At 36.2% G+C, this 15,186-nt stretch overlaps 1 protein-coding gene across 24 annotated transcripts in view; it reads left to right on the forward strand.

Annotated features, from left to right (window-relative positions):
- MAP4 (microtubule associated protein 4) overlaps window positions 1-15,186 on the forward strand; it is a 149,436-nt gene that overhangs the window by 83,655 nt on the left and 50,595 nt on the right. For all 24 annotated transcript variants that reach the window (XM_064496581.1, XM_064496580.1, XM_064496582.1 and 21 more), the window contains 2 exons: window positions 12,209-12,331; window positions 13,914-14,027. In XM_064496581.1, the coding sequence (XP_064352651.1) occupies window positions 12,209-12,331; window positions 13,914-14,027 (237 nt within the window). The remainder of the gene's footprint in view (window positions 1-12,208; window positions 12,332-13,913; window positions 14,028-15,186) is intronic.

Here is a 15,186-nt window from a genome sequence, read left to right on the forward strand (position 1 = left end):
TCATATCTTTGGACCTGCTTGAATTTGGTCTCTTACATGTTTCCACTCAATGCTAGATTGGTGCTGTGCATGCCCACCTTTATGGCTCGGTGGGTGAGGCAGCATCTAGTTCATGATGAGGCCACATGATCACGTTATAACACATGGTTAGGCATTTAGTCTCTACCAATGCCCAAGAGCAAGCCTGGAGCTATTTTTGAAAAGGTGAGTAGTTGTCTGCAGAATAGAGTATAGATTTTCTCCAAAAATACAGAGATCTGGTCTCTGATTCTCTTATTCTTGGTTGTTAGAGGCCCCATTTAATATCCCTATTCCATGGACACTTCAACTTTCATTGGATCTGCTAGATCATAAGGCCCAGTGGTAAAGCAGCTTGAGCTACAACCTAAACTTGCTGCAGAGCCTTCTCTTGCTCTGTCCCTCTGCTACACCATTAGCCTCATGGGTAACTTTGTAGATGGGTTAAAGATGGACATTGGAATGTGGTATGCGTTGCCCCCCAAATCAAAAAAGGCCTACCAAGCATTATACCTGTTTTTTTCATTGTTGGTGACGCAAGTTGTAGCAATTTATCATTCACATTGGAAGGGGAATCTTGACATGTTTTGGGCTGTTGGTTCCAGACCCTCAATTGATGTGACAGGCCCTTGAATTTTCTGGTTTATCTCCCATTCTCTGGTTTGCATATGTCTGACTAAAGCATTTGTATTTGCTACTTTCTACTCATCAGACCCAATTAGCATAATACTAATATAGTGGGCTAGTGTGATATTTTTTGGAATGTCATGATGTTCAGCATCACTATGGGCTATATTATAAGAGAACTGATGTAGCCCTGAGGCAAGACTCAGGCATGTAAAGGGCTGGTAAAAGTAAAGTGCTTCAGGTGGTCTCACTTCCTGAGATGCCACAGGCTGAGCCTGGCAAGGGTATCAACAAAACTGTTTAGGAAACTCACTAGGAGTTGGCTGGAGTGGCACAGCCAACTGTGGGGTGCCCCTGAACGAAGGTTGGGGGTGAGCATCATTTGATGTCCCACATACCAGCAGAGCACCATAGAAGCAAGAAGAGAAGAACACACATTGGAGCCAGGCACATTTTATTCACTGCTTTATCCCTGGACCTACTATAGATACTTGAATGAATAAATGAGTACAGCTCAAGAGAGCATTAAATTGTTGATATCTTTGTTATGTTTGATCCATTCAACTTAGTTAAAGGAAAACTGCAATTTGACCTGGTCCACCAACTGAAATGGATAAATGTGAAATTCTGAATGGTTGAGTAAAGGATACCTTCATTTGCATTCAAGAAATTTGATCACATGCTAGGGCACTGATGGACCCCTCTTCTGAAGATCTGGTGTGTGTTTGAATGCACTGTTAACACAGCCTGCTAATGAATGGTCCACGGTGATGACCAGAAGGTGCAAAAGACTTAACACTTGAGTTTTCATTGCATTTTTTCAGAGCAGAGAGAAAGCTATTGCTTCAAGTGCCTGCCATGATATCTTTTTACTCAGCATTAGAAAACCAGCAAAGCAGAGGTTGGTCAGGTGTAGGAGGATTCTGGCAGATTATTTGGTCTTGCCTCCCTCTTGTATGGTAACAGGATGTGAGGCAGAGGAGGAAAGAAATGTGCTTCAGGCTGTGTGTTGAGAGGAGGTGGGATTGAAATTTAGCTGGACTGGGGTGGAAGATCTCACTACACATTTGGCTCTGGGTCAGGGGGAGGAAGGGTACAGAAGGAGTGGGAAACCAGACCCTTCCAGGGACACACTCTGCTGACAAACTTCTTATCAGAGTGTGAAGAAATCCTTCAGAATCTGAGGAACCAGAAAAAGAAAGAGAATAAATGTTTGGACATTAATTTCCTTCTTGATTTGTGTGTGTTTTAGTGTTCCAAATCATATTCCTTAATAAGAATGTTAAATACCTATGAATAATTTGCCCTACTTGGGAAAGTGGTTTTTGCATCTTCAGTTTAGAGCTGGAATGTCAGTTATCCATAGTTGTCTGAAATAAGTTGGTAGAATGAGTAGAATTTATTGAAATAGGATCTGTGGACATGAATGCAGTTTAATGTTCACATGTGGTTTCTACCACAGTTGAATTTTGGTTATGGTTACTTGTAAATTGTTTTTATGGCTTTAAACTAAAAACTTAACACCTACCAAAATTTGAATACTGTCATTTATATACCTTGTTTAATAGAATGTCAACATAGAAATGGGGTTTATTATGAGTTATTGACATTCTGAGGGAATGTTTTAATTCCTGTTTTGTCTGAAGAAAGAGCCAAATTTTTACATCTCTCTACTTAGGGTGGCTATTTATATCTCATGCCACAGGTACATGACAGTCATGGTTTATTATGCTTGTTGTCCTGACAATATTATTTAAGACTGGCTTGTATAAAATCTTGTGTGATAAATTTGCTCTGTAATCTGTAGGTCACAGGGAAACACTGAAGAGTTTTAAACCAAGGAATAATGTGAACATGTTTTGTACTAGTAAGAAAGTCAGACTAGAGGCACAGACTCTAGTCAGTTGTTTGACTTGTTGAACAGATGGGCAATCTGATTTCATCTATCCCACTCTCAGTCCCTCCACCCAACCCTAGATGTTGTTTTTTGAAGCAAATCTCAGACATCGTATTATCGTCTTTATTATCAGTCTACATCTCTAAAAATGCATTCCTTTTTAAAACATGATTGCATTACCATTCACTCACACACACACACACACACACACACACACACACACACACACACACCAGTTCATATCAAATGTCCAGTCAGTACACAGTTCACCAATATTTCTTCCATTATCTCATTTGTTTTTAATAACTGGGTTGAGATCTAAATTTCCTTTAATCCATAGATTCTTCTATAGGGAATTTTTTTTTCTTTAATACAGTTTGGATTTTGTTTGTTTGTTTTTAAAATGCTGAAACTTAATTGTGCTTATAACCAGAATAGGACAAAAGGGATTTTAAAAAAGCAAGTCTAGGAGGTTGGAGGACTGGATGGCAAGGGAGATGATAAAGGGCATACTTGTATAAAGGCTGCTCTTAGAAACGAGAATGATGTGCATTTCTCATGTTCTCTAGTTGTGCAGGCTCCCCCCCTCCCCAAATTAAAAAGAACATAAAGGTGGAGGATTATACCTCCCTCAGAAATAGGAAAGAAGTAATGATGGACTCACGTAGGTCAGTTTGCAGTAGATTTATTTATTTTCTATAAAGTAAGAGTTTGTATGTTGGGATGAGAGGATGCTGGAAAAGAGAGTATATGTAACAGCCTCTTTGGAGAATGAGAAAGGAAATTGTGTAGAGACACATTTTTTTTATAGGAACAATGTACATTTCAGTATGATAGTAAGTCTAGTGTCATGAGAGTTAGAAGGAACAGCTGAAAACAGTGTAGTGTCTATAGCTAAACTGTTGCTGACTTAGGCTGGATTATGGCTCACAGTGGCATCCTTCACCTGTGCCCACTCTGGGGAGCATCCTGCAGGATTTCTGGTTGAAGCAAAACACGAAGAAACTGTTAACTCAAAGTCATCATCTCTTTCCTGGTTGAGATCTTCAATGCTTCAGTGTTTTCAAATATTGTTAGAACTTGGAAAGTCTTTTTTTAAAAAAAAAGTCTCCAGCCATTTTAGGGGTGGTCAAATATGATTAATCTCAAATCAGGAAGGTTGGTGGACTTTTTGCCTATGTAGTACGGAGGAGAAAGACATCCTAATATAGTTGAACGTGAGCATTTAAATCTATTTTATTTTATTTTTGATTTTTGCTTTGTTTTTCTGTGGGTTTTTGTTTTGTTTTTGTTTTGGTTTTTTACAGGGGAGAGGTAATTAGGTTTATTTATTAATTTTTTTCAATGGAGGTACTGGGGATTGAACCCAGGACCTTGTGCTTGCTGAACATGCACTCTACCACTTGAGCTATATCCTCCCCCAGTTTTATTATTGAAAGTGGACTTGGCTTTGGGAACTTTTGGGGGGGGGTATAGAAAAGGAGTTAGCTTTCTTTTGTCATTTTTTCCCCTATTTTTAGAAAATTGAACTAGAAGTACTTAAATTTTTATTTTGAAATAATTGCAGATATGCAGATAAATGAAAGAAAAGAATAAATAAAACAAAGAACTTCTGTATGTTTTTTCAGATTCACCAATCAATAGCATTTTGCCACAATTGCTTTATCATTCCATAATCAATATATGTATTTCCTGGTCAGTTTTGTTTCATCTTTGTAATAATAACGTAAGACATTCTGACATGTGTTACTTACAATGTCAACATAATGGAAAATATCATATTTAAAGATTGCTCCCTTTCTTGTCCGTGAAGCCCTCTTGCCAGCATTCATTTTCTTACTTCTCTTTCCATGTAATTTAAACATCTTCATCATTTGGTTTAGTCCTTAATGAAATATTATTATTACATGTTTTCTCATTTCTCAGATGGTTAAATTTCTATCACAGAAACATATTGAGGCCTGAACTTTGTCTTAGACTTCTTGACTCTGGGGGAAGGAGGGGGAGGTATTGGGGGAAGAGGCTAGAAGTTTGATAGTAACACATGAGGGTAGAGGTGTGGACTAATGGACATATTTTATAAGTGGAAGGGAGCTTAGGTACCAGATACTGGTGCAATGCTTTGATGATATAGGTGAGAATATTGAGGTTTGAAGGAATTAAATGAGTTGACTAAGGTTTCTCCAAAGAGCTGGATTAGGACCTTAGTCTTTCATACTCTACTTTGCTGCTTTATATTTTTACTTGACGCTGGATAAATAGCAGAATTCTCTAGAGGGAAAATATCTCTAAATACTCTTAAGGCATAGTCCTCAAACTTTTTGGTATCAAGGCCACTTTTCATGCTTAAACATTGGGAAACTTTTGAGAGTGATGGATATGTTCTCTGTCTTGCGGCAATGGCATACATAGGCAAAATTTATCAGATTGTACACTTTAAATATGTACAGTACTGTGTATCAGTTGTACCTCAATAAAGCTATTTACAAAAGTATTAAGGACCCCAGAGATCTTTTGTTTATGTGGGTTGTATCTATCAATATTTATCAAAATGGATATTAAAACTGAGAGATTTAAAAATATTTTAAAATAAAAAATTAATTACATGTTAATGTTAACATTTTTAATAAGTATACTTTTCTAAAAAATTTAGTAAGAAGGCTAGTGTTGTTTTACATTTTTCTAAATTTCTTTCATGTCTGGTTTAATAGAAGACAGCTGCATTTAATCTGTCACAGTATGTTTGAGTTGAAGTATATGAAAAAACGTATTTCACAGATAAGAGGAGTATTTTGATAGTCTTTTTTCAGGTAACTGTGGATATTCTTTGATTTGACCTCAAAACTTGACAAGTGGTTGTTTCTTACAGGTTTTTTGCAGTGTAGAATCTGAAACCATATTGATGAACTTCTCATATTTATTAAAATCCATTGGTCTGTCGTGCACCTGGAGTGGATCTTACCTGATAGAATTATTCTGGCTTTGATATATAGATATTACTCCTTGATTAATTGCTACTTTAAATATTTAGCCATTTGCCTTTTCTGTTAAATACTTCCAATTTCACAAAAATAAACGCAGGTCACTGTTTTTTCCCATTTTACTTTTATAGGAGAACCAAGGTATCTAGGATTGTTTCCATTGCATTATATAAGTTGCTTCTTGTTTTAAATTTCATTTTTCATTCTTTTACTGAAATAGACTCTCTGAGTAGATTGCAATTATGCTAAAAATATTTTTATTCTGAAGGCTGTTGTTTCTGCAAGAGAGTTTTCCTGCTTTTGCTGTGGAATTTTAGGAAGGAAATCTAGGTCAGTAATACTGAGTGAAGATGTGGGAGGGAGCCTCTATGAAACATGCTCATTAATGACACTGTTGGCCAGAGGCTGTTCTGAATGTTTTTCATGGGCAAGCCTCTCTAGGCTGGGCTGCAGCACCAGCGTGCGGAAGAGGACCAGACATGCATGTTCCTTCTGCAGAATGTGTGAGGAAAGTGTACCCACTTCTCTGATTAAAAACTGTGCTTTTTAACCACAGAGTAAGGAAATGTAAGCAGAATCACAGCCTTTTAAAGTTTATTTTAGAAATGATAGGCTATTGCTTAAATTTTTCTGGGGTTCTTTATGCTTTTTATACTAAATATAAATCACTTTCCAAGAAGTTTTGGTGTATAATGTGAATTTATTAATTTAACCATGCAGTCCAGAATAATTACCTTGTGATAATTTTGATAGTGACTTATTTATTGAATACTATACTGTGCCATGCAGTGAGCTGGGCATTATGAAGAAATAAAATCATCAAACTACAGTCTTTACTTTTTAAAGAAACATTAATGATGTGGAGAAATAAGATTCATACGTATTAGGGAAAAGAGTATAGCTCAAGTGGTAGAGCACATGCTTAGCATGCATGAGGTCCTGGGTTCCATCCCCAGTACCTCCTCTAAAAATAAATAAAATAAGCCTAATTACCTCCCCTGCAACCCCCCCCCCCAAGATTCATAGATGTTAAATAATGAATTTTTAAATGATGAACATAGAATACTTAAAGGTTTAAGAATTTTTTAAAAAAAACTAATAAGAAAGTATGTGTTTAAGGACCAGATTGTTTCTTAGGAACAACAAATGTTGAAAGAGTTAATTAAGAAGAGGAAAATGAGCATTAAAGTTCTGAGAGAGGCTCTGTGGAAGCTTTGACCTAGGTCATGGGTTTGGGATGTGGGTACACAGGCAGGCGTTCAGACAGAGGCTGATCACGTGAGCAGAGGCAAAAGGATGAAGAAGCACGAGCTTCAGGGGCCACGAGGGGACTAGCCTGTCCCCAGATACGGCTTTCCTGTTAGAGTTAGGGAATAAGCCCGGTATGGGTGCATTTCAGTGGATGAGGGAGGGGTATTAGGTTAGCACCCAACATTTGCATTATTATTTCCTGAGAGGCATTTGTTGTATTGAAGCCCTAAATAGATTGTCTTCATTAGCTTTGAAATAATAGATGGTAGGTACACCTTCTCTAACTAGGCAGTAATTCAAAGATTGAAGTCCTAGTACTTTCCTATGGAATATAAAATTATTGATAAAATTTTTTTTATTATTGTAATTCTAAACTGAACAGATATGCTTAGAGGTCATTACTGAGACCAGGAGAGATAAAAAGGCTGTCCTAAATTCACATGGTTAGCCTTCAGCAGAGCAGGGTCAAGAACTCAAGAATCTTGGCTGGTGTCCAACCCTTTGCTTGCTTGTTTACTCTGCCTCCTTCCCTGTATCCCTCCCTCCCTCTCTTCCTGTTGTTGTTTGAACACTGCTACAGACTTATTAGAATATTTAATAACAATTAAGAAGGGGAAAAGAAAAACTATTCTTGAAGATAGGCGAAGATCATGTTTTGAGACTGTTGCTCACAGTACTATTGAATCAGTTAGAGGGAGTCCCAGCTTCAACCTTGGAACATCAGAGAAATCTGTTTTCTGGTTGATTTCTCTTTAATAATCCAGAATGGGCTGTATTACTACATTTGTGTCTTTGTTATTTGAGAACTGAGATAAATTAATCCTACAAAAATCTTACTGTTTTAAAAATATTTTTGCTAATTTTAAGAACTATTTATTTATCTTTTACTATTTTTTCTTCTTTCCTCTTCCATATGCATTTGTGAATCTTCCCAAAGACACAAAAAAGAAAGGTTTGTTCTTTGAGTCACTATAATTTTTCTAGCTTAAGCAAATGACCAATACTTTCATTTATCCAGTAACTACTGAGTACTTATATATAAGTTGTATTTTACCAGGTTTTTGAGGGGTATAACAATGAATAGATAAATGAAAGGTCTCAAAATTTAGAATTAAAGTGCATTTTAAAAATTATGTAGCCCAACCCTAGTGTGTGTGTGTGTTACTATAGATGAATAGTTTGTGGCTCTAAAATTCTCAAGTTTACACCCAAAGTTAAGTGACAAAACCAGGACTGGAACCTAGATCTCTTGAAGTCCAGTTTCCTTTCTTTATATCATATTTTTTTTCTAATTTAGATTTCTTTTCTATCCTATGAAGAAACCTTCAGGCAGCTCTACACAAAATGTATATTTCTTACTTTTTAGGTATTTCCTCAATTTATCTACCATTATAAGAACTTGGCAATGCAGTTATATATCTTTGTTGGCTTCTTACAGGTAGATTTTTTTTTTAATATGTAAAGCATTTAATCTTTGGCTCAAAAGTCTTTCTTTCTTGCTCTCTCTCCTCCCCCCTCTCCACCCTCCCACCTTTCCTCCCTCTTTTCTACTCTTCCCTCTCTTTCTCACCTCCTTGGCTTCATTCTCAGGCAGGTTCTTTCAAGGTGGGAAAAATGGCTACCAGCAGTCCAGGTATATCCTTATGGCTCAAGATCCAAAATATCTATATATCAGATTTCCCCAGAGGACTTTAGGTCAGCTTGAATTACAAGTGTACTTGTTTGGCCAGGAAAGCAAAATACCACTATGAACAGCCACACCAGGACCACCTGGAAGGGACCACGGTGGTTCCCTTTAGAAGGGATGCAGACAAATCTTGGAGGCTACTGTATTTGGCCTTTGACACCTTAGCTATTCTCTAGCTGCCCTCTCTGAAGAACTGCTGCCCCCCGTAAGTGTGTTCCAGCCAAGTTGGTGTGCTCCTTACTTTCCCATTCTTACACCCATGGTCTTAACTCCTGTTTTGCTCTACTGGATATCTTCTCTACTTTGTCTCTTTCTCAGTCTCCCAACTCTTTTTAATTACATCCTCCTAACTATCCTTCCAGGTCCAATTAAGTTCTAATCTCATATGGGAAGTACTCCATGTCATCCCATGGCCATGCTATATGATCTTTCTTTAAACTCCAGTAGCAACACTTACTTGAGTAGTTGCTATTATAGACACTAATCCTACAGAAACCAAACCAGTGGTTTCTTGGTTATGACATCAAAAGCACAAGTGACCAAAAACAGTAGATAAACTAGACTCCATCAAAATTAAAAACTTTTGTGCTCATCAAGAAAGTGAACCTCACATTTCAATGATTTAAAAAAAAAAGTAGCTCAATTTAAAAATGGGAAAATTATTTGAATAGACATTCTTTGGAGGGAAAACATATAAATGATCTTATATAAGCACATGAAATAATACATAACATCATTAGTTTTCAGGGAAATGCAAATCAAAACCATGATGGGATACCACTTCACACCTTTATCTAGAATGGCTAAAAAAGACACATAATAACAGGTTTTGGTGAAGCCATCATACATTGCTGGTGAGATTGCAAAATGGTACAACTATTTTGGAAAAGTTTGGCTGATCCTCGGAATGTTAAACATAGAATTGCTCCATCACCTAGCAATTCAACTGCTAGGCATGTGTACCCAATAGAATTGAAAACATATGTCCACACAAAAACCTGTACTTGAGTTGTATGAACTATCTGTATATTCTGGAGATTAAACCTTTGTCAGTCGCATAGTTTGCAAATATTTTTTTCCCATTCCTAGGTTTTCTTTTTGTTTTGTTTATAGTTTCCTTTGCTGTGCAAAAGCTTGTAAGTTTTTTTTTTTAAATAGCTGAATTTCTTTTTTTTTTTTTTTAAGCTTGTAAGTTTAATTAGGTTCCATTTGTTTATTTTTACTTTTATTTCTATTGCCTTGGTAGACTGCCCTAGGAGGACATTGCTAAGATTTATGTCAGAAAATGTTTTGCCTATGTTTTCATCTAGGAGTTTTGTAGTGTCTTGTCCTACGTTTAAGTTTTTAAGCCATTTTGAGTATTTTTGTGTATGGTGTGAAGGGAACATTCTAATTTCATTGATTTACATGGGGCTTGTCCAGCCTTTCCAGCACCACTCGCTAAAGACTGTCTTTTCACCATTGTATGGTCTTTTTTATGTGTTGTTGGATTCTGTTGGCTAATATTTTGTTGAGAATTTTTGCATTTATGTTCATCAATAATACAGGCCTGCAATTTTCTTTTTCGGTAGTGTCCTGTCTGGTTTTGGTATCAGGTTGATGGTGGCTTCATAGAATGAGTTTTGGTAGAGTTTGGGAAGCATTGGTATGAGTTCTTTGTGTGTTTGGTAGAATTCCCCAGTGAAGCCATCTGGTCCTGGACTTCTGTTTGAAGGGAGGTTTTTAGATGCTGATTCTATTTCACTTCTGATGATTGGTTTGTTCAAATTGTCTATTTCTTTTTGATTCAGTTTTGGTGGACTGTATCTTTCTAGAAACTTGTCCATTTCTTCTAGGTTGTCCAGTTTGTTGTCATGTAGTTGTTCATAGTATTCTCTCATAGTTTTTTGCATTTCTGTGGTGTTGGTTGTAATTTTTGCATTTTCATTTCTTATTTTGTTTATTTGTGTTCTCTCTTCTTCTTGGTGAGCTTTGCAAGAGGCTTGTCGATTTTGTTTACTCTCAAAAAACCAGCTCTTGGTTTGATTGATTTTTTTCTTTTTTTTTAATCTCCTTTTTATTTATTTCCTCCCTGATCTTTATTATTTCCTTCTGCTGACTTTAGGTTTTGTTTGTTCTTCCTTTTCTAATTCTTTTAGGTGGTAGGTTAGGTTGTTTGAATTTACATTTCAGTTAACCTGTTATTTTAAAAAAGCAAAGAAAGCTGTCAAACTATTTTTCCAAAGTAGCTGTACCATTTTACATTCTCTCCAGGAATGAGAGAGGCTTTTGTTTCTCTACATCCTCACAAACTCTTGGTATTTTCAGGGCTTTTGATTATAGCCATTTTGATGATTCTGTAGTAGCATCTCATAGTGATTTTAATTTGCATTTCCCTAATGATTCATGATGATGAGGTTTTCATGTGTATATTACCCATTTGTATATTTTCTTTGATGAAAATTGAATTGTTTGTCTTATAATTGTTGTGTAAGAGATTTCCTTATTACAAGTCTCAACTTTTTATTACTAAAATCAGGGAAACAGGAAACAAAAACTGTACCCATTGTTCATTGCAAGTGTAAATAAAACTAAACAAAAAGAGTGAAATAGCTATTTCCCCACATTAAATGCCTATACACTGTTTTGAACAAACACTGTATGTGCCAGTGTTTCTTCTGTGTATAGGTCCTTTCTTAGATTGATGATTTGTAAATATTTCCCCCCAGCCTGGCTTCTCATTTCATTTTCTTAGTGGTATCATGGGAAAACAAGAGTTACACGTTTTGATGATGTTTAGTTTATCATTTTTTTCCTTTTATGGATTGTTTTGGTGACATTTCTAAGAAATCTTTGTCTAATCCAAGGTCACAGAGAATTTTCTCCTGTTTTCTGTTACAACTTTTTTTTGTTTATTTTTTTATTTTTATTTTTTTTTTAGTTTTAACTCCTTACATTTAGGTCTAATCTGTTTGGAGTTAGTTTTTATATATAGTGTGAGTTAAGTGTCCAGTTGTTTCTGTACCATTTGTTAAAAAAAGTATCCTTTCCCCCATTGAAAGTCACCTTTATTAAAAACCAATTGACCACAACTGTGTAGGTTTTGTCTGAATTCTGTTCTGTTCTATTTATCTAATGTTTGGCCCTTACCACAATGACTTGGTTTCTGTACATTTATTGTAACTTTTGAAATCAAGTACTCTAACTCTTCCAACTTGATTATCTTCAAAATTATTTTAGCTATTCTATTATTTTTGCACTTCCGTATCAATTATGGAATGAGTTGATATCTTTCAAAAATTCTGCTTGGTTTTTTTAAAAAATTATAATTGCCTTGAATATATTGGTCAGTTTGAGTATAGCCATCTTAACAATACTGAGTCTTGCATTGATAAACATGGTATATTTCTCCATTTATTTAGATCTGACTTTTTAAAAAGTTCCAGTTCCAAAAAATTGAAGTGATTACCTTTGACAGTTTGTCCAATTTTATACTTATACTTTGGTGGATAAGATTCATCAATTTTTTCATGTGTACATCACCAGAAGTCCTTCTGCAGTATTTTTAATCTTATGGCAACCTTAATGCTTCCAATTCTTTGATTATTTCCTTCTATCTTAAAAATTTTTTTAAAAAGGTTTTCTTCAGAGGCACTATCCAGGTATGATTGTGTTATATTGTACTAGCTGTAATACTTGTAGAAACTCAACTCTAGTGGAGGGGGAAACTGGTACCTTATAATTTTTGTTTCCTGTTTCTATTTGAAGGGTCTCCAACTGAATTCCTTGAAGAGAAAATGGCCTACCAGGGCTATCAAAACAACCAGAACTGGCCAGAAGATACAAACTTTTGCTTTGAACCCGAGCAAGTGGTGAATCCTATCCAGACCGGTAAGTGGAAGGCTTGCTCATGAATGCTGAATGTGAACTATCACATAAACGTGAAAAGGCCACAGTCACTACTCAAGTAAACCATTTCAACTCAGTAAACACAACCAAGGTATAATTATTTCCCCCAAACATTTAGTTGACCCTTCTCTCTAATTTGTCCCTTCTTCTGAGGCAGGTACCCCTCTACTCCTCTCCCCTTCAGAACCTGTTTTGAGTACATTAACTGAAATTCATTTAACTCTGCCACATATATATTATCCTCATTTGACAAAAGGGAAAACTAATATACACAATTTCTATAAAATTCAAACTAATTTATAGAGACAAAAAAAAAAAAGCATAACTGGAAGTGGTGGGATGGCTAGATTGCAGAAGGACCTCAAAGCAGTAGCATTGATACCTCCATGTCAGAGGTAACAAAGTTGAGAGCCCAGGGTATTTGTTTCCAGTTGTGTATGGCTTCTTTTTTGCCATCTAATTTATAAGGTGCTCATAACTGGTTCCAAATGATCTAATACTTGATGCTCTGTACCATTCTCCAATTATTGGCTATCCTAGACATACATAATTTTTTAAAAACAGCTTTTTTGAAATATAATTCATATATCATACAGTTCACCCATTGCAAGTGTAAAGTGTACAATTTAGTGGATTTTAGTGTATTTACATGTATGTATAGCCATCACCAGAGTCTATTTTAGAATATTTGTATCACCTCAAAAAGAAGCCCAGTACTGTTTAGGTATATCACCACCTGTCTCCTTATCTGCCTCACCCCTAAGCAACCACTAATCTACTTTCTGTCTCCATAAATTTATCTATTCTGGACATTTCATATAAATGGAATCTATTTTGGAAGCATTTATGAAGTATTGGTTTTCATTCTTCTTTAAATGTTCGGTAGAATTTATCAGTAATGCCATCTCGGCCAGGGCTTTTCTTTGTGAGTAGTATTTAATTACTAATTCAAGGCAGGAAGAAGAGGAACCAGCAAAGGTAATGTCACAGGAACGGCTAGTTTGGGCTGGAGAAAACCCAGATGAGTATAATGTCCTGAAAGTCAGGCATGGTAGCCAACCTCCAAGATGGTTCCAGTGATCACCACCTCCTGGTATTCACACCCTTCTGTAGTTGCCTCCCACGTTATACCAGGCTTGGTCTGTGTGACCAATAGAATAGATGACAGAAATAATGGTATGCCATTTCTAGGATTAGGTTACAAAAGACATTGCAGTCACCATGTTGACCACAGTGGGTTTACTCACCCAGCTACTGTGGAAAGGCACACATGGGGGAGGAACAGAGGCCTCCAGTCAACAGCCGTGTGGTTAAGCATTATAGACTTGAGCATTAGTTGTGCTTTTAGTTTTTGTTGGATAATCAAATCTTAGAGGATGTGAGATTACTCATTTTTAACTTGTAACAAATGAATTAGTGACTATTTGGTTTCTTACCATGTTCAGCCACACGTTATCTCAACTTATTTAACTTACTGTTGACAACACACATGTAACTCATCATTATTCATCATAAGATAATAAGGAGTGCTAATCTTCCTAGTTAAATTCCTTTCTTATTCCAGATCCCTTTAAGATGCACCATGATGATGGCCTGGAAGATTTGCTCTTTCTCCCCAGTGGAACAACCAGTACTTCATCATTTACAGAACAAAATGATCCCCTGAAAGACAGTTATGGTATGACTTCTCCAGCTGGATTTATTTCTTAACTCCAAACAATTAATATTGCCTTTCACCTATCACCTTTGAAGTTAACCACTAGGCAAAACCATGTTTAGGGTCTCTGGCTCTGATAAGGCTCTTCCTAGATTAATCACAGGAGAGAATTCACAATTGGGCTGCTCGGGGTCTGCTCACCTCCTCTTATGGGATCTTGAATCCTATATCCTAGGCCAGATTCTCTGTCTAAATTTTACTAGCTCATGGCCTTGGTCAAGTTATGTCCTCCCTAAACTTTGGTTTCCTTATCTATCAAATGGGGCCAACACTGGTTCTTACCTTAAAGATGTGGTGATGATTAAATAAAATTATGTAAAAGCACATAGTGTCTGGTACATAGTAAACATTCAACAGATCTTAGTTATCAACTAGTAGTATCCTCATTCCTGGTTTTGTGTAAGTTTTAACATGAACATGGCCAAGATGCTGTCTGGCAGGCAAAACTTTACCTCTGCCTTCTTAGGTTTTCAGTTGAGACTCTAATAAAAAGACCGATTAATAAGGGGAAAAAAACAAATAGTTTATTAACATGTGTGGCATACATCACATGGGAGGAAAGTAAGTCAAAGTGGTAGCTTAGAAATTCGGTTTATATAATATCCTCAACAAAGACTAATAAATTTGTAGAAAAATGACAGGACAGAGGAAAGCAATTTTATGGAATTAAATTCCTAATTAAAGTTAGAAATCATACTGTTGGAAGGTAAATGTATGGAAGGAAACTAATGGAGTCAGATTTGTTTGCAGATTCCTCTGGCGCCCTCTCTGGCCTGATAAGAGTCTCCCTCCAATAAAGGGAAATTTATATCCTGCCTTTAGGCAGAAAAGAGGGGGAGGTTTTTCTGGGTTTGCTGTTCGCTTAATTGCCTTCAGCTCGAAATTTTTATGTCAAAGAGATGTATTTTGGGGTGACGTAGTCTGCTTTCCTTCAGTACACATCATCAGTAAGTCTCACTTCAAATAATGCTTATGATTTTGTATTTGTAAAGATCTTGGCTACTAATATGTTTCATTTATGCTTTTCTTTGGACTAAAATTCTCTTTGGAGAAGGATGTTAAGTGAGTTGACTTTGATGGTATCCACCTAGTCTCCTCATATTTTGAATTTTGGCTTTGA

The sequence above is a fragment of the Camelus dromedarius genome, chromosome 17 (assembly GCF_036321535.1).
Source record: "Camelus dromedarius isolate mCamDro1 chromosome 17, mCamDro1.pat, whole genome shotgun sequence".
Lineage (NCBI taxonomy): Eukaryota > Metazoa > Chordata > Mammalia > Artiodactyla > Camelidae > Camelus > Camelus dromedarius.